The following is a 24,667-nucleotide window of genomic DNA, read 5'->3' on the forward strand; positions in this document are numbered from 1 at the left end:
TGGAATGTTTTTGTTACAATATGGCTCTAGCCTTCATCTCTTCCTTCACCATCCTGCTTTCCTCCCTCCCCCCCCCCCTTTTTTTTTTTTGGAGAAAACTCTCTTAAATGAAAGATTTCACTAAGTCCCCATCAAGGTGGTTCATCGCTGGATCAGACCAACCTCCTGTGGGAGCTCATTCCATAACCAAGAGCATTTTATTTCCAGCTCACATGTAAAACACGCATTTGCAGTACATGCTTCCGAGCACGCAATAGGTTAAATAAACTGAAGATAAAGTATTCTACTTGGCTATTTTTCATTACCATAAGAAAACATCAATTACATTTTCTATTTTATGAGTGTACACAAGGAAATCCATTACAATAGGAGAGAGGTTATATGACTGCTTTTGTTGCTTCTTTCCTAAGCTAAAAGGACAGTTATTTCTAAAGACAATGAAAGCAGCTTTTAGAAAAGCAAGGCAAACCAGCATATTTCCATAGACAGCTCCTATCCTGATTTATCCAGCCTTACTCTAACTAATTAAACATCTGCCTCAACAATTTCCTCTGCAGATTTATCTTCTCCAGCACATAGCATTGACTGTTTGTTACAGGCTTTTCCCTAACTTGCAACCATTTGCACACTCTCCTTCCAGTTTGTTATTTGGGCATGTGGCAAGAAGGGACCAGTATTCCCATTAAGCCCCTACTGCTGTCCATTGTGGAACTGTTTGTGAGGTTCCCGAAACACCGCTTCACTACAACCTTTATGAAATGACTTAAGGGGTGTGGTTCTCTCAATTACAACACATACAGACGATTTTATCACCTGCATTTCCCATTGATTTACTCAAAGGTCATTATTTAAAAATGATCATTAGCTTTCAATACCAAAAATGTCCATACCTTCAAGGCAAAAGTTGTGTGACACTAAGAAAGGACAACTGCAAAGAATGCAAAGTAACTTGTATAGTTTGCAAGAATTTAATTTAACATAGTACCCAAGTAGAGCTAAATAAAATTAAAATGTTTTTCCATTTCTTTCATACTTCTTATGAAATAAGGTCATAAACCACTTCTATCACAACCTACTGACCTGTATCTTCATACAACAAATTATTGTTGACTTGAAGTTAATTTGCAGTCAAAAGCCATACCCAGCTTTAGTCTTTTCAAAAAAGGGATTTTTGAAATAAATACGTTTGTAATATTTGTACAGAAAAAGTTCACCCAACATATATTTGTACATTAACATCAGTGCATATATTAAAACAGAACTTTTAAAAACTGAACTCTGTGCTATCATTTGTCACAACAAACTCTGTCATTACCAGTCTCATGCTTCAGAAGGTAGGTAAAGGTTGGTAGCTACAAGGAAGGTAATGGCATTTTTAAACAAAAGTCAAAAACAGAGAAACTCAGAAGGTCATCGATTCACAGAGGTAACCTAGGCATATGGATTTTCAGGAACTTGGGACTCGATAGCTTGTTGAAAAACCTACTTGTAAGCTGCAGATTACTAGCTGAATAAAATGATTGGAGAAAACTAGTCTAGTATCTTAGCTCTTGTCATAGTGGGATGTCCACTTCCAGACCATGCAACAACAATTCTTCAATGTCTTCCTCATCCGAAACAACCAGCCAAGGCTAGCATTCTCCCATAAATACAGGGCCAATTTGAAAAACATCATAAAAGTCAGTGGTGAAAACAGCTCAGAAAACAATTTCTTACATGAGCACTTGAAAATAACATAGACTGTAAACATAATAAATTCATTTGTCCTGTGAAGATTGATCTGTAGGTACACAGAAAATGTACAGAAAAGTTCACAGGCATTCCACTTGGTTAAACTATTACAGATACTTCAAGTAAACATGTTAGGTCTATTTTTGGTTAGGTTTTTTTTTTTTTTTTTTAATAGAGCAATTAACTTAAAAGAAAGTGTTGCTGAATGAGAAGAAATGCTTTCCCTAAATTATATCCTCTTTTATTCAGAACTTTGACATCTTAATCCACTGCTTGATAATGACTTAAACTACAAAGGCACAGAACCGTACTGTGTTAATAGTCTGATCTTAAATTCCATTTATCTGAGCATCTCCCAATGAAAATAAGAGGCATATTCACTCTAAAAATGAAAAATCTGGTGTTAGATGAAGAATGAAGACAAGACCTTCTTCTACTCCATCTCCAGTCAATCTGTGCCCAGCGGGTAGCATTCTGAGTTTTAGCTGTCCTTTAATCTTAGGCAGCATTTTCCTCCCATTCTGCTAACAGCAGTATAGGGGGACTGTAAATGGCTTGTTTCGGATCCAGAGGGCAGTGCAAGCAAGTGGATCCCTCTGTGAAAACAGCTGCACTTTTTGCAATACAGTGCCATTTTAAAGATGAAAGGCAAGACCGAAAAAAAAAAGTCTGCTAACTGACGAGTCACAGTTTTGGATAGGGGAGGCATAATAATAATTGGAATAACAAAGTTTAATTTATGATTTACCATATTAATATATACATACCGAATCTTAGACATCACTTCACCCATGTGACAGTATTATATGATTTCAATAATGCACTATGTGTACTCACCATTTTAAAAATTAAAAAAATACTTATTTTATGAAATTCAGGAACATTGGGAAAAAAAGAGCAAAAAGCTTTCCCTAGAGTGATCACTCTTCTAGCAATGACTCCCAATGCAGGAAACCTACAGCTGCAGGTCCTAATTCAGGACATACCTGTACACAAGCTTAAATCGAAGTTTGCAAGTAGCACTTTAGTTCTACAAAGCTGATTATATGTTCAAAAGTAAATACACATAAGTAATGAAAAAATCAGATTTTAGTTATGACTTGTATTGGAAGGACGATGATCACTTTCCAAAGAGGAGAGATGCCACATGGATAATTCATGTAAAGTAAATGTAAATGATTTCTTATATAATGTAAAAATTCAGAAAAATATATAAATGCTTATATACCTAGTGAAAAACTGTTATTACAGAGGTTTCTGAGCAGGAGTGCCAAGACAGCAGAACTTAATGTATTAGCTGAAAGAATAAGTGACAGTTCCATTCCTTTTCTAAACTACTGAATAAAAGTAACAAAATTAAAGCAAAAACAAATTTCAAAAGGACAAAGAGTAACATCTGTTACACGGAAGGAGGAAAGTAGTTTAAAGATCAAGCTAAGTGAATCCTTTAGCCATCTCCCTTCAGGGAAGAGAAATCTGACCCCAGGAAATAAATAAAAGTCACCCAAAAAGTGAACAAAAGAGGTGTTTGAAAAAAACAGAACACCATTCATCGCAGCTAACGACTTGTTCATTATGAGTGATGATGGATAAAGACTTCTCACGCTGAGACGAAATCAAGATTTATATGCATTGTTTCCTCTCCCAACTTGTGGGAAGATCATCATCATTTAATTCTATCTCTGCGGCCAGTGATGGGCATCCAGAGAGCTGGTTATCAAACGGCGCAGTCAGCTGGCAAAAGCCGCAACGTGCAGTTGGCACATCTGGACTGAGCTGCCACAGCCCGGGGTGAACAATGACGCCTGGCAGGCAGCCAAATTGCTCGCAGACGCTAGCGGGTCTCATCTACAACCACCCCTACCAGCATCTCCCTCCCTCCCTCCCTCTTTTTTTTTTTTTCTTTTTTTTTTCCTTTTTCTTTTTTTTTTCTTTTTTTTTTTTTTTACGAGAATCAGATTTTCATTGCTTCATTCAATTGCTCTCCTCTGCCATTTTTTACAGCTCTTATCGTTCCCTTGGAATATGGCCTTGAGACAGCTCATCCGTGTCCTTCACTGTGTTATCTCTTCTAACTTTTATTAAAACTTCAGCTTTCATCTGAAGATAGCTAATTAAATCCATGACAGATTATACACTCGTTTAAAAACTGCACTGAACTACTTTTTCTAAACAGAACAGGGTTTATTTTCTTTTCACATAGTTAAAACTAAGGCGATATAAGGAGGTTTCATTCATTTACAAAGACAAGATGCTTATCTTTACCTAGTGTATAGATAGGTTTATATTAAAGTTCTTTTGTTGCCTGACAAGACTCAGTGCAATTTCTCACAATAATTATTTCTTGTTGCTGAAAAGATATCTCAGCCTTGTACTTTTTAAAAAAATAATATGTACGTGAATGTACATTTATAGCCTGGAAAAGCATTGCTGTAGTATATAATGAAAGTATGGTACATTTTCTTTTTTTCAAATGTTGATATGTCTTTAATATAATAGTAGTATTTTAACAATATTGCAGGAAGTAAGTATTTTTTCTCTACAAGAACTAATCCTTTAGATTATTTAAAATCATATTAAGCACCATTGCCCTACAAAAATTAAAAGCATAGGAACTGTACCGAGGACCGGTCTTTCCGTGCTTCTACCCTTCATCTCAAACTACCACTAGCTGGACTTGAATGTAAATGGCTTTATCATCATAAATAAATATTTGCAGTAATGAATATATTGCTTGGCAGCAAATGTTATGCAGCTCCTTCACTGTCTGCTTTTTGCTAGTATCTAGAACATAACCTGTGCATAGAACTGCCTCCGAGTGGGACTGAAAATCACAATACACACCGAAAAAAATTCAGCATCCTTCCCAACAGTTAAAAAGAGATGTAAAATATGCTCATAGAAAAACACTTTGTCTTCTACGGAACACAATAAATAACCCACCTGAGCCTCTTTGTGATCCCTTCCTTCTCTTTAAGGCCTTTTGTAAGATATCCTTCATGGTGACCTTCATACTGTCCACTTGAATAAGTGAGAATCCATGAGCAGCATTTCTGCAAGACAGATGCACACGCACGTTACGAAACAGTCATCACCAGGCAGCTTACTCCTACTCTCATTAGAGTTACAAGCAAAGTACTTTTAAGACATAGCAATGAACAAAGTTGTGTTGTAAAAGTAAGTTAGGAAGAGAAACTGAAAAAACTCCCTTGGAAAGGCAGAAACGAAGAAAAAAGGAAAATGATTCAAGGTGTGAAAGGATTTTCCTAATTTAGACCAGTTTGTCATTAAAAAACAAAAATGAGCAAATGTACACACGGAACTCCTCAAATACCAATTATTAAGTATCACTAAGTGTTTCAGAAGGCGTACGAAAAGAAACAGCTTGCAATGTCCCCTTCATACATGTCCCAGTGACACATCTAACAAATCATCAAGGAGAAGTGCAAGAAGAACAGTCAGAGCAACAGCAGCTTTTCAGCAATATTAATGTACAGCATTATTTTAAACATAAACACCAAGCTTTTTTGGACGTATTTTTGTGAACATCAGCACAGGATCTTACAGGAATCGTTACGGCAGTTCTCCTGGCTGCTGCCTATGGAAGAACCCTGTGCTTGGAGCAAGCACTGAAACCAGCAGGAGATGGTTACGGAAGATACGGACAGCCAGATATTGGAAGTGGCATCACTGGGGAAGCAGAGAAGGTGACAATATAATAAAAGAGATACTGAATTAATATATCAGTAAATTTTGCCCCTTAGACCTTGCAGTCAATCTCTGCTCATGTCAGTAGATGTCACTGCAGACAGTCACCACAGACATTTCAGAGCTGCTGGGCACCCACGGGGAAAGCTCTGCACCGCACGGAAAAAACTGTTTCACAGAGCTATTTAGACAGGAGGAGGAGCTTTCATCTGGCAACTGAGAATTTTAATCAGGGAGTACGGTTCTACACAAATATCACAGCTGGAATATTTTAAAAGCAACTGGCACTCAAGAGCAGTCCAAGCAACACAGTTACATCATTAGAAACAGAACCACGTTAAATGTCACTGCAAGACGCACACTCTGGGAAGAGTCTGAGTTGGATCAGTTGGGATGTGGCATCCCTTGCCATGTTGTGAAACGGCCTAGAAGGACAAACGACACCTTAAGCCCTCGCAGGCAGGAACACCTAATCCCGGCCATCAGCCGTGCTACGGGCAGCGCACGGCCAGGCACACGCCTGCGGGCACGCCGGGCACGGCACTCCTGGAGGTCACGCGTGCTCTTCTTGCAGACATCAGAGCAGCAAACACGCACTGCCCCGCTCTACCTAACTGTGAAAGCACAGAGCTGCCTTACCTACCCCAAGTTATTCAGCTCAGCGTCATCCCACCCACAGTGGGTAAAAGAGCCTGAAGAGAAAGGGTCAAGATGTCAGCAACGGGTAATTATGGAATAACCCAGGCAAGAGGATGCATCTGCCCAGATCAAAGCCTGTTCCCTCGGCATGTGGCTGTATCATTTGTGCATCACATAAAGCTAGAAATAGCTGCCGTAACTGTACTGTAAGTAACATAAAAGATCTGTTTGCAGAATGTCCCCTGGCTCTTCACCCGAGTCGCCCGGGGGCTCTGCACCCCCGGCAGAGCGTTCTGCAAGCCCCACGGTACAAAACCACGTCTCCTCCTCCCGAACCGCGGGCTAGTCGCGCTGGATTTCCTTCTCACTTCCCCTTGTTCCTGGCAAAATGAAGCTGCCTGAAAGCCCCAAATTTATGTGCTCTAGACCATTTATCACATCTGTTTTACTCATCTCCAAACCAAATATTCCCAATCTTTTCAGGCATCTACTTCCCCAACCTCTGTTTTTGCCATGTGTTTTTTAGTACGGAATGATCAGAACTGAGTACGCTGTTCCACACGACGGAGTACCAATTTCCATAACTGTAAGATTTCTATCCTCAGAACAGCCTCAAGATTTGGGGGCTCTGACCAGTGCCACGCCATAAGCAGAGACTTTCCTCGAGTCCCTTTACCGGCGAGCAAGTCTCTTCCTCAAACTGTTAGAGGAGCCTGCAATGTGCGTAAGTAACGCGGGACAACTTCTTCTCTCATTCACCTCGCCTCCCAAATCCATTATAGTTCTAGTCTTGACTGACCTGTTTTGTGCATTTTTCTAAAAAAAGAAAACATTACATTATACTATAATTATAAAAAGGAAACTACTTTTTCCCTTTTAGCTATTTTTATGGTGTTTGTCAATGAATCACTACAGAAAAAAGCAATGCTTTCAAAGCACTAAAACAACACAGAACAGAGATAAGTGAAAACTTTACTTTTCAAAAGGCATCCAGTGCCTTCAAGTAATTTATATAATATTCTGCAATACAAAAAGACGTTTTCAAGAGCACTGCAACCAAAATATACGAAAATAATTTAAAATGCTGAAGGAAAACCAAGAAAGGAGATAAAAGCCTTAAAAACAAACAAACACAAACAAAAAAACCTATGTCCAAACAGACTAGAGTCACCATTTTTCTTTCTTTTTTTCCCCTCAAATGTAAAATTTCTTCCCAATGGGTTTTCTCACAAACAAGGACCTGCAGCCTCCAGGACGGATGAGCCCCGCTTCCTGCCCAGGGCGAAACAACGGACGGCAGCTCAACGCCGATGCCCTAATTTGGGTTTGCTAATACTGAGACATCTCTGTAACCTCCCAAAAATGGAAAACTGCCTTTTAATTCTTGACACTTCAGCTGTTAAAAAGCACATGCCATTGTTGATCCTGCTAGTGTTTCAGTCCACTCTAACTTGGTCAATTCTCTCTATTGAGCAGCTGGCCTGAGAACTGTCAAACTAATTTTACTGACACTCTGTTACTAAACCATGGCTGAACCACAGCCATTCTTTGCCTCAGAAGCTGGATCTCATCCCAGAACAATCTTTAAAAGTTTATTTTACTGATCAAAGCAAAATAAGAAAAACCTCTGTGTTTTACTATATTTAGTGTGCTATCCAGTAAGCGAGACTTTGGCAAGCGCAGTGAAATGTAAAGCGCACCCCACATTTGTAAACTTTGGGCTATTTGCTCTGGAACGAAGCCAAGAGCGTCTGCAACGCCAGCCGGAGTTCACGGGGCTGCTCAGGCTGCAGCAGAGCGAGGGCAAATGAGCACGCAACGCCGTTCTTCTCTAACGACGCACCACAGATCCTCAGCAGCGACGTCTGAGCACTCCGTAAACCCACAAATCCGAGCTGAGAGTGGACCGAAGCCCAGACCGAGCAGATCCTTCCGTCATGCTGGGACATGCTCCCCTGAAACGCCATCAACCCACAGCCACCTCCCTCCCAGGCAAACAGCACAGCCGGGCTCTCCTGGAAGACACGCGTGTCCCAGCTCACCTTGCCCGCTCCTCGGTCATGCTCTGTACGACAGCGCGCGTGAACTTCCCCGGCCGAACCTCATCCCAGCACATCCTTAATTACGATTATAAATTACATATGGTCTAGCATACTCTACTAATACGCAATACTTTTATTTTAAGTCAACCCACTAGAAAACAGGGCAAACATACGCTATTTTATCAATTAGAAGTGCTGCTTGCAAATTGGAAGCCAAAGAAATCCCTTAGCTTGTATTTTGTGTCATTTTACAAAAACATACCTGGGTGACAAGGTTAAATCAAGCAAAGGAAATCCCTGGCACTTATCATCCACAGGCATTACTGATAAATTGTGCAGCAGAGGAATAAAGGATTACCTTCTGTATTTTTTCATTACACTTTTCTTTTGTTACAGAATACATAAATCCATTGTGGCACAATGTAATATGTATCATCGTGCTACACCTGTGGACGTTTCATAACGGCTGCCATGTCTGTGCAGTCAGGAATGATAAGTGAACCACCCGTGAATGTTAATGATAGTGATCATTCTGAGGTAACTTGGCTTTCCATCTTCTTTTACAGCCTCGGCGCTGGAGCCAGGGTGGCAAGGTTCAGAGGAGGAGAAAGAAAACAAACAGAAAAGGCAGGAGCTGCGGCGCTCGCGGCCGGGGACGCGGGAGGGGGCTCGGAGGGGCCGGGGATCTCGGCAGCATCTTCTCCACGGGCTCCGCTTACGCAAAGGAAAAGAATGACACTGAGAAGATGAAAGGCTTCTGTTCTGAACGAGAAAAACTTTTCCAAAAGCTGTCTTTCCAACCTGGAACTTTTTTTTTTTTTTTTTTTTTTTAACGAAGTGGAATTTAGAGCACTTAAAGCTCTCTGCAGAAAATGGCTGGCATGGCTGAAAGTGCCTGCGAATGACTAATAATGATTTGCACTTGATCAGCACAGAGTCAAAGTTAAGACTAAAAATCCCAGTTGACACAATGTATTTAACTTCAGCTGGGTAATTTTTTTTTTTTTTTTTTTTTTTTTTTTTTTTTAGATAAAATGCATAATGATGTGAATCAGAATGACTATGCCAGCCTCATTTTTAATTCTGAGTCTAAATAATATTGCTTTTGTGCATCTAAAGTTAGCCTTAGATAACTTTTTGTGCTCTTTGGCTTAATTATCTATATTTTGATACTACCGTAATCTAACACTAGAAATCTAACAAGTTACCTTTCTGCTCCGACTCATTTCCCGGGGATCCTACCTTTCCCTACCTCCCAGGAGCCCACCTTCTCAATTTAGGCACCTACGTTTTCTTAAATTTGCATTTTATGAATATTCTAAAATATATTTTGTAGATTACCTGCACCTATCTAAAAAGTGGCAACGGGCCTATTGGGGAGTGCTTCTTTAGCTGAATAAATACACATTTCAAAGCTTTGAATTTGTAAATGTACTATGAAGGCTTGATATTTTAAATCTTTGTTTCGAACCTTAATCTATCAGGTATAATGGTGGTGCTACTTTGAAAAAAACACATGCATAATAGTCAAAGCAATTTAAACAAAACATTAAAACAGAAAAAGGTGCTACTGAGCAGAGGAACTGCATTGCCAAACTTCATCTATATGCCAACTGGCGTCTGAGCTACAACTCCTAGAAACACCACTGACATAGCATGTCAAGTTGTGATGATGAAATTTCCAAGAAAAAAAATCCTAAATGATAGTACAGACTTATTCTAAGCAACTTTCGTTCAGGTCTTTCAGGTATACTTCACCATCTCACAAAGTCTGCATTTACATCAATGCAGCGCTTTGTCTGACTCCTTCTGACAAATCATATTCGACATCAAAGAGGATTGTTTGAGAATGCAGCGTTTGACATTGGACAAAGTACTCCTTTCCACAACAGACAGTTTCCAAAAACATAACTCGCTAGACTAATGGGCAGTTAGAAGCCAGAATGACTGCCCTCCGTCTTCTCCTTGTGTAACTTTGCCAGAGTCCTTGGAACTTGCCAAATTCGGTCATGCCTGCTTAGCTTGCTCGACTGATTGTGCCAGAAAAGAAAATAAGACACAGATGTATTTGAGCTCTTTGAGATGCCAGTAAGAGAGACAGCTAATGGCTTCATTTCGACCCTCCCCTACCAGCTGGGCACAGGTGGGGGGATAATGAGGTCCCTCTCCCTAATCAAACTCAATTATTTACTACTCTGTATAACCACAAAGACACTCACATTCAGCTCAGAATATAAAATGCACTGTAGGCTACTTCCAACCACTACCACTGGGTATTTATAACTAGCTCAAGTGGGTAAGAGTTTGCCTTGGCAGGAGTTTAAGTGTATAAAGTTCTGCAAACTGTTTTTGCTCAAATATGTCCTGCTGAAATAGGGTCCCCAGCAAGGTTCCACAACTGTCAGCTCAGTGAACTGCACAACACCTGAGGATATATCCAAAATACAGGACGGGGGAGATCTGAAATAAAACATCGTGCTTCATCATGAAGATTCTCAGAAGCATCAACTTTTTTCAACAGTGACACAATATTAATAAACATTACAAGTCACAAGCCTGACAAAGCAGCAGCTGAAATACTTTAGCATGAGGAGGGGAAAAAAAAAAAAAAAAAAAGAGATGCAAGATATAAAAACACAATTACATGCACTAGTAGGATGACAGAAAAGAAAGATGTAGAATTTAAAACAAATTCCTATGAGACAGCATATACATTTAAACTCACAGTAGTAACCATCTTTTGATCGAGTGATGATCAAATAATCTTCTATTCTAGGAACCACACTAAAAATCCAATTTAAATGTAAATATTTATTAATAACTATTTACATAGGAAGTAAAACCAATTTCATACTAACATGTGGATACAAAAAACAGCCTCTCTCAGAAAAGCACTACTTATGATGCAGTTGTCCTCTTTCTAATCAGCAGGGCCTGCCCAGTTAGGATACAAAACACTAAACTCACATGACCACGAATTATTTTAAAGCAAAAGATAATCTGCCTTTATCTACTAATATGTGATCCTATTTGTATTAAAAGAAACCTGTCAAATTTAATTTCTTTGCTCCCTCTTTTTCAACAGATGAACACAGTGAAAGTCTGAAAACTGAGACTCAAAATTTGTCTTTCACCTCTCCTGAGATATTCTAAAGGGCCACGAAAGAGTTAATTTTTCTAAGAGGATATCACCAACTCCTAGAGTTAAATCTTACTGACATGTTTCAGTCTACTATTGTTAAAAAAGAATGCTGTCCTCACATTACAGAAAAATTATGCTCCCTCTCCTGATAAGCTCTGGCTTTTTGAATCTTTGCGAATTTTGCACTACTTTGCCAACACTAGTCTTATTTTGTATATGGCTAACTACTCTTCTTGTAACTGCTGACGATCCCTCCTAAACATTTCTCTGGAACTGCCTAATAAGCATCTAATAATTTGCCATGGTATTTTTTGTAACAGCAGCATCAGGGCTGAAAGTGGAAAGGTAGCTGATATATCTGTGCACAAAAGACAAGACATTGGGAGCACATTTTGAGCAGTCACCCTTAGGCCTGCTAAAAAGACATTCGTAAATACTCAGAAGGGAGCTGAAAAGAAACTTGTTAAAATACACAAGCAACTGTTCACATTTTGTTACAGTACTTTACAAAAAAAGAAAAATCAAGATATTATTTACAGGATGATTTGTCTGAAAAATCAATTACAAATCAAATTCATGGCAAGAGCATAGACTCTAGAGAATGCATGCAGGTGAAAGAGATATTCCATCTTTCAGATAAAACATGCAGCATTCCTCGGTCAGATAGCGGAAACTAAATACTCTGCAATCCCACAGGAGGAAAAGCAGTCAGCTGCCTGGCTCAACTGCGTGATTGCAACCTGCACAAAACAAAAATGGACCTTGCAATAGGACTTGAAAGACGGCTTCATTCCCTCTTTGTACAAGCTTCCACGTGACAGCATCCAGTTCAGCAAAGCTGAATATGGTTACCTTATATAACTTATTTTTAAATATTGTTGAGAGAATACTTTATTTTCCAATGACCTAACACAATGGAAAGGAATGAATAAGCCTTTGGGAAATACACGTGAGATTTCTGATAATCTCTTTCAGCACGACACTTCAGACCCGTTTGTAAGACACAAAGTCCACAATAATGAATATAAAAATGAATTAAGTAGGTCAGAAACCTTTTCTATGTCTGATTATTCAGAACTGGAAGCAGTTGTATGATTCTGAAATGTAAATAATCCTTTATGTTCTAAAATACCCTATTAAAATTGCAAAAATAATCGGGAAATCTAAATTAGCATTTTCATTTTGAAAGATTCAAACATTAAATATTTCTCCCAAGTAAGAAGTGACTTATGTTACTAATATGGTGTATTAGTAATTAAGGCTTTTCGTGGTTTAAAAGACACTTCTCTCACAAGTAAGGAAAAACAATGGTGGTGGAGCACAGTATATATCTGCTGATACTAATTTATTGATAACTGTATATCAAATTCCTCTTGAGCTACAAACAGGACAGCTTCAAGATTAAGTGGTGGGTGGGAGGCTCCCTCTGATTCTTTCTGGACTGTACAGTGGCATGTCTAGTCATATTGCAACTATTACCCTTATTTACTGATCACTTCCCTCCTCGGTCAGAGCAGTTTTACTAATATACTCTATAACTATTGCATTTAAAATTATTTGTTATTTAGCCTATCAATTAGAAATGCTTTCAATTAGCCTTTAAATATAAATTCACTGCTTTGTCTATCAGACTTAAAAAGAAGATTCACGTGTCTCCCATCTCTGGGATGCCCAAAAACCATATACGTACATTTTTTCTGCTAAAATTTAACATATTTTCCCCCAAAAGTCAAAAAAGTGACTAGCAGTATTAGTTCTTGATACGTACTGCAAAGGTCTCTGGGTAAATTATCTTCATCCAGCATCCACGTTTTGGAAACTTTAACTTTCTCACAGCTATTATATATGTTATTTCATTTGTTATTCAAAACATTTTTCATAAATAAGCATCATGTTTGGATCAAAATGAAGATTATGAGCTCAAATATTTATAAGCAGGCGTGCGATAATTTTTTTTTTCAAATTAATCATATGCACAACAGCTTTTTTCCCCCCCGCCCTGTAGTTTTAGACTCAGAGAGTCTCTCATCTGAGGTACTTCCAGCAGCATTTATTTTCTTACCTGCCTCATGAAAGATTCTCTACTGTAGCATCATCTGCAAAGAATCACAAATACATGTGCCCCCTGAATTTTATGAAATTCAAATGAAGAAAAGTAGAGGGGAAAAAAAGAGACGTGGAGGCGGCATGGGCGCACAGATGTTAAGGTAATTCACTAAGTTAGCATCCATACTCACATGCGAACAAAGAGCGACTGTTTTGCTGCCAGGCCGGGAGACGAGTACTTTTCAACCAATGCCAGAGTGCTGAAGCCAAACTTGTGAATGGGCTCATTGGAATCCAAAGGTGGAAAATCTGTGTCAACCTCACCATCATCCTCGGCAATATGGAGACAGTAGGCATTGACGTTGTCACTGCAACAAGCAAAAAGCAAATTTATTCAGGAGGGAAACTAGACAACAAACTCCATTCTGCAGATCAACATCAATTGCTAAATGTTACAGAAAATAAACAAGCAGACACACTTGTTACAGAAATAATATACTTAAAAGCCACTGATGACACATACTTATACAAAGATTCAAGTCCCAATACATCTTGCTACCACAACCAAGTGGTAATAGAAAACAAACAAAAACAAACCCCCCTAAGAATAAGGCAGAGAGTCTCACTTCAGCATCAACTGAACTGTAAGCAAAATAATGACACATCAGTGATGAAAATACATCAAAGTCTACAAAATGTTTCATGACTTCATAAAGCAAGTAATAATATTTCCCCATTTGTGGAAATGTATTTTATTTATATGACCATTAAATTTTAGAGTTAATGACAAAAAGGCAGTGCCTATATAGCCCTCTTATACATCAAGCAACAGTGAAAAAGTTTACTGAATGTATACTTGCAAAGTAGAGAATGATCTCAGATATGTAAACGGTGGATAAACAAAAATTAAGGGATAAGCTACAAGGAAAGTAAAAAATCACTGTTCAGTACAGTACCGATTGTTAAAAATTAGCATATACTAACAAGCAGAACTAAATAACATGTGAGGCTTTAAACAGATGCTGTGTGAGAAGATGCAAAACAAAATCTAAGCCTCTTCCCACATACTAAAACCCATAGGGAAATAACTCCATACGTACAAAACATAATATTAATTATGCTTTCCTAATATTACAATCTATTTCAAATGTTAATATTTAAATTATTCAGTTGCAAATAAGTATTCTTTCTTATTGTAAATCTGCCATCATTCAGACATTTTCCAGAGCCATGAGCTATAGCTTGAATGTTCACATGGCAGTATGTTTCTAAACTCTGCAGTTTAAATTTGGAGTTTTAATTGCATGATTGATGCTTAAATTAATTAATTGCAAAGTGTATGCTAATTGTTTAATTGGTCGCTTGATCTATATAGATCATTTTTTGAATTAAATGAGTTGATTTACAAAGTTTATTGATTGGATGTGACAATGAATTATTTCACTGACTACCTGATTTGCAATTTTCTCAATTAATTCACAAACCTTTGGTTACAACTGTGCTTTATTGAGAGTGCTAGTCCAGGTGATCTATATGCGCACTGTCATGACTTAAGATATTTATTATACAAAACAGGTAATAATGATGCATTAATATTAATGTAAACTGTAAATTTGCTAAATGGATGGCTAACAAAAAGGTAATCCAGCAGTTTGTCACTATAAATTTAGGAAATTCTGCAATACTATTAAAGAAACTTTTATGAGTCTCTGGATTGTTGTGAAGAACTGGAACATCACTGTAGAACTAATTTTTAACTTCTTCAAGAGCACTTAAGTAACCTTTAGGAAAGCTGGTCAAAGATAGCACTAGCAACAGAACTTATGCACTGTCAGGGCTTTGACCCAAGCAAAGCAAGCGTGCTCAGGGAGGTGTTGTGGTTTTCATTGTTGCGGGTCTTTTTAGGAATCAGCTAGACAAACCGGTTGTGAATACAGAGATACAGCTGATCCTGCTGCTTAGATTATAGAAATGCCTGGCATAACTTTCAGGTCCTTCCCAAGTGCATTCTTCTTGGATTATCTCCACATTTCCACCAACGGGCAGTAAGAAAGCTTTGCATCCTCATCATGTCCATTTCAAAATAACTTAAAAATCACCCCATGTTGTGAGACATGCCAGGCCGAATAGTCACCCAACGCCTGTCCTTACACAGCCATGGTCTGTGCCTCCTGCTAGTTTTCTAGCACAGGGCCCTACATGTTTGACAGAATTTTTCGAGGTGCAGCCTGAGGTGCACTTAAAGTTCTCTGTAAAAAAAGTTACCAGGTTCAGCTGGTACTTGATGCACTTGCATAATACTCAGTAAAGCTAAGGGGCCACAGAGACACGCAGGCAACACAACACCTTCAGTGTGGTCTCAAAGCAATTCAAACGCCGAACACGGCAGTGGCGATACCATTCTATATTCCACCAGTTATACTGCAAATACACAAGGTCTGTTATATCTCATAAATTAAAGGGGTTGCAGATGTCTTCAGACATGGAGCAGGTTCCTGCATGTTAAAAAAGATAAGTCACATCTTTGAAGATCTGCTTATTTTGATGAGCTAAATGAGAATTTCATCAAAACACATATTTGTGTTAAAAAAGAGACTGTTCCATGTTACCAGTGGCAAAAAAGGATCAAAATATAAATAACCTAATACAGGCATTGATGTTCTGCCAAGAAAATGCTGCATTAACATACACTTGAAGGTATTGACCTAAGAACTGTCTACTGAAATTGTACCTATTTTCACACACTGTTGCTCCAGAGCTATTACAAGTGCTTATTATAATCTGGAATGAGATCAAAATAGCAACATAAAATAGATGAGGTTCCAATAATTAGTGAAGATAACACCAAGTACTTTCTTAATATCTATTACAGGTAATCTATTGAAAAAACAAGTCCAGTGGGAAACGTGTTCTGCATTTTGAACCTCCACCAGCATAAGATCCAAGGGGTTGGCATCAGGGGCTGGCACCAGAACGGTCCAGTGGGTTACGGCTCAAGTTCATGTGCAACAGGCCAGCAACAGGGCTGCTAACACTGTCAGTGGCTCCTCATATCAAAAGACAGCGAACAGAGACAAAAATAATAATGAAAAAAAAGGGTCATCCAGTACTCACTCACTGCAGACTCTTACATCTACTTTTTAGGAAAAAGAATCTCACCACAAGAAGTGCTTTTCCTAAAGGCTGAGGAGCTGCTTCTCATAGTTAAGTCTACAACCTTCTCACTATTCTCCAACAGTATTACTAGTAGGTATATTTACCATTTTCCATGCAGTATATATACAATTTGAAACATTATCTATGTGTATTTTAATACAACTTCACAACTATACTTTTCTCTTTCTTTCTTTCTTTCTTCTTTTTTTTAAATACTGACTAAATCAATCATGGCCAGTAAACTGACTAAATCAGGGCCAAAAGCTATTTTTCCTCAGCCTCCATTATTTACTATTTCTGTCCTGAGATTTGATTACACTGGACAGCCCTCCTTGGTCACGATCACTCTGACACATCATAATATCTTATCCTTCAAGGCAGACAGTGAAATTCATTTCCTCCCACTGCTGACTTTTGCCGTGGGCAGTGATGTTTCATGGACTACTACTACTCAATGACATTGTTCCATTTGAGGTGGGCTGTGTTCCTGAAATATATACATGTCCAAATATTGACGTTAGTGGCATCTTACTTGTTAAAAAATAAGCTAATAATACACAAAAGATACTTTTTTGAATGCATGATTTACAGAGCAGAAATTAATAACAGCAAATGAAATGGCATTGTTTGCAAAGAATCCTACATTTCTCCCATATAAAAAGCGTTAAATAAATGTTCTCCTTCAGAACATCTAAGGGAAATCCTAGACCCAATGCACCACTGTCCCTGAAGCTCTGTCTCCAAGAGGGGCTGCTTTTCTGTGCTGCCCTTCACCTACTAAACAGAAATCAGGCAATCTTCAGGATCCTAAAGAAAGGGACTCGAAGTTAACTCTCAGCACCTTCCCTTTCCCCTTCAGAGACGTCTTCCCCTTACAACGGTGCTATAGCAGCAGAGAAGATTACAGAGTTCTCAAACACTTTTGAAAAATGCTGGAAGGGCAACAACTATAAAACACAGTACCAAAGAAAAAAACATTCAAAAAATATTCCAGGAACAAAGAAAATTTGAAACATGAAAAATTGACTGGCTCATATAAAAACATCAACCAAAACTGTTAACCTTTCTTTGCACCAGAAAAGTCATCAGCTAATAACCGTTATTAATACCTCTGTAATAAACTATATTAATGTCTTATTTCATGTTCTATGACCCAGGAAAAAATGAAAGTATTTCTTTGGATTTTATATAACTCTTTTAAAAGCAAAGTTATTCAGATGAGTGGGTCTGAAGTACCTTTTCATATAACTTATGTGACCTACCAAGATAAAGTAATGGCTTTTACTAAACAATGCTAGCTCACCAGCATAGCAGACTCAATCCATTATTTAGTCACACAAATTTAAGGGCAAACTTTTTTCACGATGAAGAGGTAAGCAATGGCTAGCAAAGATGCTGAAAAATCCATTGATTTGCTGAAACCAAGAATTTCTAACGGACAACACAGATTTTGACTTTTTTATTGCAAAAAGCCAAGGTGATTGAGGTCAAAGTTTATAGCAATTGTAAAATAGTGCATAACTAATAGTTTTTTGAATTAAAGAATATAGTTTTCATACTTTCAAACAAAACTGCTATTTCTTTTGTTTGCAAGATCCTTATTTGCATATTTTTATTTTAATGGTATCTCCAGGATGATTACCTGGAAAGAAAAGCATAGTACACCTTTAGACCCTATACCTGTCAATTCTTAGAAAAACAGAAATATTTTAATATGTGTATATTAATCAAGGTCACTATGTCAGCAAAATGACAACTGAAAGCAAGTAAATAATAATGCTAATGTTCTATGATAGAATTCTGACTGACTTATTTTAAGCATTACAGTTAAAATGTAATATATGGTTTCAGCAGAACACTAACAATGCTTCCAAGACACACTGTCACCCAGTACAGTGATTCCTCTTTTTGTGAATCTGTAGGAGGAACCTGATATGGTGCAGACAAAAGACAGTCAGAATCCTGGTACCTTTTCCCAAAACAAACAAAAGGGAATTGCAGATGAATTCTGAATTCTGTTCGACATACTTGTGATCTTAGTCATTAGGGACACTATAAAATAAAATAGATGGGATATAAAATAAAAGATGTCTCCATGACACCAAAAGGGATAACATTTATATTATTATTACACAGTGTTTTGAAATTAGGGTTCATTTACAGATCCATGGTTTCACATGCTTATCATTATACACTACTCAGTAGTTGACCTGAAAGAGAAATGGATACATATGCATTTGTATTGCTCAAGAGGAAATACTGATAAATGTGCAGGCGGTTTCTGTAAGATTTAGCTATAAAAATATTGATATGGAAATCTATTTCATTATGCAAAGAAGAGAAAACCAGAGATCGAGAGGTAGTAAAGAAAGCACATTACTTTAGTTTTGGTTCCCGTCCCTCACTTGTATATTGCCAGCATATTAGTCCAATCAGGTCATGCACCTTGGCGTTCGCTATCGTCACAACGGTCATAGGCTGCAGTTTGTCTTGGCTTGCGTGCAGTGGGAGGTAGACGTCAATTTTTTTGGTTGCAGTTGTACCAACATGACCCTGTTGAGAAAAACACGTTCTTTTAAAATGCATAAAAGAAAGTATGACAGAGGTAATACAAAATCTGTTATAGCCTGAATTCCTTTCAGTAATAAGATTAAAATACACTGCTATGACTTTTAAAATTGAAATAAGTTTGAATGCTTAAATTCCAATTCTTTTAATGCTGTTTACTATATCTGTAAAAATTATATGAAAGATTTCACAATGATTTCACAGATTTCCATAAAAAGTCTGAACTTCACTGCAAGATTCCATGTTCGCACAAGATCTAAGAAAAGGAGAACTATCAAGCTTATCTAAAACTTCAAAAAATGCTTTTCCATCAGCCTTTAATGTTAGCATTATTCCTATCTCTACATTTCTGCTGTATTCTGTACCTCTTTCCCACTACTTGAAAAGCTTACCTCTCTCAACCGCAAAACTACCAGTTTACATTCCCCTGTTACTACAAGCTATCACTCTCTCTTTAGCACCTGGGCATCTTCCATCCTAATTCTCAAAGTAGTCTGTCTCATCACCATCTTCAAACAGTTTCTCTGGTTAAACTAGTTCTGCAATATGTGTCGAAGTTGCCAGTGCTACTGGCTGTTTAATGCTCCCAGTTTCCCTCCAGCTTTACTTCGGGGCTGTTCTCATGCTCTTTCCTTTCCCTTTTCCTTTCATCCACCTTCAGTTTTGCATACTTACTGATATAAAAGGAGGCAAAGGATTTCACATCTGGATGGGATAAAATGCAGGGAAACTCTCCATGCACAAAAAAGCAAGGGAGACGGGAGACTGACCAGCACCTCCCAACAGAGAGGAGGAACGGGAAGAGATGGTCGCAGCTGACAGAGGTCTACACATACAAATCAATGAGACTTTAAAGTTGATCTTCTAGATGCAAACAATAAATTCAGAAACAGTGACTGTTTCTGTTTGAACTAACTACGGTTAGTTCACAGCCAGCTAACAGACACCATAAACTGTTCACACATGGGAAAGCAGAGCCGGGTAACGGAACCTAAGGATAACGATGTGGCAAAAGGGAAAGTCAATCAGATGCAGAGGTTAAGATACAGTTATAAACAAGCCTTAGGCTCAATCTTAGTTGGCCAAGACAAAGACAAAATCACGGATAAAACTAAGCCCATTTGAACTATTTGAAGACAACCAAGTAGTATTAACTCATACTGCTTTTTATTGGAACTTTCTGCATTAAGACCAAAATCTATTTGGCACTATGGCGATTAAGACCTATATAAAACACATAGCAACATAAAGACCTATAAAGTTTGCATTTAATGCTAAATACCACGTTCCACAGAATGTGGGACATGCCACAGGCTTGTTTGGATAAGCCTTAATGTCCTGCTAGTGCAACTGGCAAGAGATGTCAACGTGCAAGAGAGCAATTAAAGGCATTTTCTTAAGTTATTTTTAACTCCAAATTAAGAAGATACAGTGAAGGTATTAAAGCATTCATTCAGCTGTAGTGTTTACCTGCTGTGTGTCTTTGATTCTCTAAGATAACAACTAGACCTACAACCTTACTTCTCTAATGAAAATATAACCACAAAAGAATGGTAACTGCTACAGAACAGCTTGCTTTCTTCCTCTCCCTCCATCCCCCTCCTCTTGCTTTCCTGCTTGCAAGGCTTATTTTTAAGGGAAATTAAACTAATATCAGATAATGAATCTCCAGTCTCAAACTCTGTCCCTGTCTTTGTCCAGGGACAAACACTGACCGGGGAATACCCTAGCACGCATACATTTATGAATATTGCTGACATTATTGTAGTGTTTGGACATACCAGTCAGAATGGGAGGCCCGTTGTTTCAACAACATTTACTTTTGAATCAGTAAATAGCAGTTATCAAGCAAATTATTGTGAATCCTGGGCATGTTGAATTAGTTACATGTCTTAAACCCAAAGATGTCAGGAGCAAAAATAAAGTCTAGACCTACTAATGGAAGATCCAAGAAAAACTGACAATCAGATGTTAGAATTGTTGCTAAGGTTACAACTGACATACATCGCACAAAAGCAGAAAAAGGGCTGCAAAAGAAAAAGGCTGAGAACTATAACTAAAAAGCAAAAAGGACAGACTGCTCCAACAGCCACGAGTACACGTGCAGACTGCTTTATAAGCTTCCAATCCAAAACAATTTGTACCGATAAAATGAATACATCTTATGGACCTAATCTCACAATTATCACAAGTCAGGTCCGATACCGTCTTTCACAGTGCTTCTCTTTCTTCTTTGCCCTACATTGTGCTATCTTTTTTAACTTATTCTTCCCCAAACCTCCTCTACCTCATCCAGTCAGTTTTTACCATCTTGCCTGTCCAAATCCCTCCACCACCGATATCACTATTCTCTAACTTACAAACATTCAGCATGAACGTGAAGATGACATATGGCTTAACGCACAGGCACTTCACACATGCACTGGGATACCAGTTACCCCATAAACCAGGGGAACAATACCACCAGTGGCACTGCTGGGAAACGGCTCAAAAGCATTACTGTTATACAAGATTTTTTTAAAAAGTAAATAAAATATTTGCATAAATTACAAGTGCTCTAAAACTGATTGCCATGAGATATTACAGAGGCTGAAACCTTAGATTTAGAAGCTGATTAGACATTTCAATTAATAATGAGAACATGCATTGTCACATTAGGCAAGAAAAATTAGCACGCCCTATAAACACAGGGGTCAAGGCTTAGACTGATCAATCACTAAGGCAAAGGGGTTTAGGGAAATCTCCGCTATGTTTATTACAAATTAATGACATTTGTTCTGAACCAGCGTTAGAAATCCAAAACACCAGGTACCTGTCTACAGGACTGAGTGAATCCATATCCTTAGTCTGAACCTGCAAAATATTAATTGTGCAAGAAGTCCCACAGAGCTCAATTACTCACGTTTTCAAAGCTTATTAGGTGAGGGTTTGTAGGTGGAAGGACTGAATAAAAGGGATCCAATTATTAGTCTCGGTGGCCAAGAGTCAAAGAACTGGCCACGCTGGATTTAACTAGTAATAACTTGTGGATTTTGTGTTGCTTACAGTCACTTCTTTAGGAGGAATCATTCAGAACCAGATTACAGACACTACTGGAAGCATAATTACTTTTTTCCCCAAACTAAAAATTGGATTCTGACTGTAAATGTTGAGCAGACCCAGAAGATAAAGTACAATTACCTATATTCAAAAAGGTAGCATCAAACTTTATTAATAGATCCTGTATAAAATTCAATGGAAAATCTATTCAGGGCCAGGGGCCTTACCATTTGGAGTTTCCTTAATAGCCTCCAATAAATCTGGGAGGCATAAAGGGGCTGTTAAATTAACATTTTCCTGATCTGTCACCTGTGGCATAGTTAATTTGTCAAAAAATTCTTTTAGCTTGTCAGTGGACACTGTATATTCTGACAAATGAAGTCTGGAATAAAATTGACAAAATATCTCGTTAATTTTCTAGGAAATCACAAATCTGATTCCATTAAGCTTTTATTGTTAGAAATGTTATATTCCACCAATCCTTTAAGAAAGTGAGAAACTGAATACACACAAAACACATGCAATGGATCAAACAAAATTTTCTTAATTTTTTTATTAATAGATTCTCTTAAGGCTAGTGTTTTCATATAGTCTGCTCTTACGAAAATTTCAATTTGCTATTTCTATAATATTTTCATCTCATGCAAAGCAAAAATGATACTTTATCATGAAACATAATGTACTGGGATTCATCAGAGGAGACATGGCCCTGTGCAGCATACACAGGCTTGAGGCGGCAAGCAACAGGGATACTGCTTCCCAACTTATTGCTGATAGGTAGTGTGCACACAAAGAAGTCACTTAACTTCTCTGTATTTCTGGGTTTTCTATCTAGGAAATAATTCTTGACTACCTTTAGAATTTTCAGCGGTTAGCACATCTTTGTTCTTATATAAAGAACTGTATAACTGTAATGTTACATGAAATAACATTACAGTTATTTTTTGTTACTGCTATTCATGAACTGCACAGAATTTTGTTATTTGACATTTGACCTTGCTGAAAAGTACAATCTGCTGAACTCAGAAATACCTGTTGTCTATTTTTTATAATGAATTAAGCAGTTCAATTTATATTTATGCACTTTTGTAGTTAAAAACGAAAGTAGCAGTGACCAAGCTTAATAAAGTTATTTCCATTAATAAACAAATTTCATCTAAAAGAATAATCTGCTATCTAGGACTACTGCTCCTGGGAATCCACATATCCCAAGCTGTCTAAAATAAACACAGACACATTACAGTACCCTAATCTTCGGGGATATACAGTAATGGTTTAAAAGTTGTTGGGCTAAGTATAACTATGTAAGTAGCACAACACCCTGTATGTATGTTGTTGGAACCTCTTGACATAAGAGCATGAGTGAAGGATGTGATAGGTAACTCAAATTATGAATTTTCATAGATTTTGTAGGATTATATTTATGAGCTGAGGTATTTAATTATACAAATTCTGGTTACTACAGTTATGACAGGAAAACTGCATATTGAATGATTTTCATTGGCTTCATGAAGTTTTAGGATTATACCAATTTTATTATTCTATAATAAAGTCAATATGCTTTAAATATAGCATGTTAAATCTAAAAATAAGAAATAGATATTCTTTCAATTCTTTGAATACAAGGAGTCTTTCTAAGATTTTATATAAACTTGGAATCAAAGGCCACTAAAGAATGTATACCTCTCTCCAACACCACATGATGTATTTCTTGAAAAGGTTAAAGCGTGGCCATTAGTATTCTCCTAGATTATATAGGAAACTTGGTACAATTTTGTCTACCCCAAGGACAGCTTACTTCCAAATGTAGTTCTAAAGTACCTGGATAACGGGAAGCTAATGAAACAGCCATTGAGAAAACCATGTACGCTGTGTCCTTCTCACATCTAAGTTGTTTTACTGCACACTGCAGTAGAAAATTAAAATAAAGTCCATAAACATTTCCTAGAGAAAAATATGATTAATTTTCAACAATAATAATTTACTGCATCTTCCTGTACAATAGAGTTCTCTGACTAAATGTTATATCACTTTAAGATTAGATGCTCTAATGATATAATGCAAAGATTTTACTGAATCATTATTTAGTGAGAGTCATAAAAACCTCTTAAAATTAATCTTTCATGCACATCCAGCTTATCCAAAGTTAGCATTTAATTAGATGGCCTCGGCACAAATGAGCTTACTACTTTATTTGCTCAATCAGTATATGTCTCTCCAGTAATTATAATTAATTCAAGTCATTGACTCACCTCCCAGCAAACCATGTTAAACATTATACAAAATGGAAACAAATGTTTATCCTTTTCCAAATGCAAAATTTCTTCTCACTTTTAAACCAGGTGAACTGTTTTTGTTTTAGGTGATAGGGTATTTAGTTTTACTGTGAGATGCAGCAGTCACGTCCTAAACATGACTCACTCAAAAATGTATTTAAACAATATAGAGAAAATACATGAAGAGGAAAAAATGTAAACACTGAGCAAATAGATTTCAAACACAAACACAAGTTCGAACAGATTAGAGCAGAAATGTTTGTGGCAACAAAGAATATTATTCTAAGCAGCTCATGAAAACCACTATTTCCTAAGGTCTG

The 24,667-nt window shown here is 37.5% G+C and overlaps 1 protein-coding gene across 9 annotated transcripts in view; it reads right to left on the reverse strand.

The window, feature by feature from the left end:
* The window catches only part of MAPKAP1 (MAPK associated protein 1), a 110,054-nt gene that overhangs the window by 41,721 nt on the left and 43,666 nt on the right, over positions 1 to 24,667 (reverse strand). For all 9 annotated transcript variants that reach the window (XR_010392418.1, XR_010392417.1, XR_010392416.1 and 6 more), the window contains 3 exons: positions 18,845 to 19,017; positions 13,500 to 13,676; positions 4,675 to 4,784 (listed from right to left, as the gene is read on the reverse strand). Coding sequence is in view for 4 of the 9 variants with exons in the window: in XM_064523994.1 (XP_064380064.1) it covers positions 4,675 to 4,784; positions 13,500 to 13,676; positions 18,845 to 19,017 (460 nt within the window). In the remaining 5 variants the exon portion in view is untranslated. The remainder of the gene's footprint in view (positions 1 to 4,674; positions 4,785 to 13,499; positions 13,677 to 18,844; positions 19,018 to 24,667) is intronic.

Source organism: Dromaius novaehollandiae, chromosome 20 (assembly GCF_036370855.1).
Source record: "Dromaius novaehollandiae isolate bDroNov1 chromosome 20, bDroNov1.hap1, whole genome shotgun sequence".
NCBI lineage: Eukaryota > Metazoa > Chordata > Aves > Casuariiformes > Dromaiidae > Dromaius > Dromaius novaehollandiae.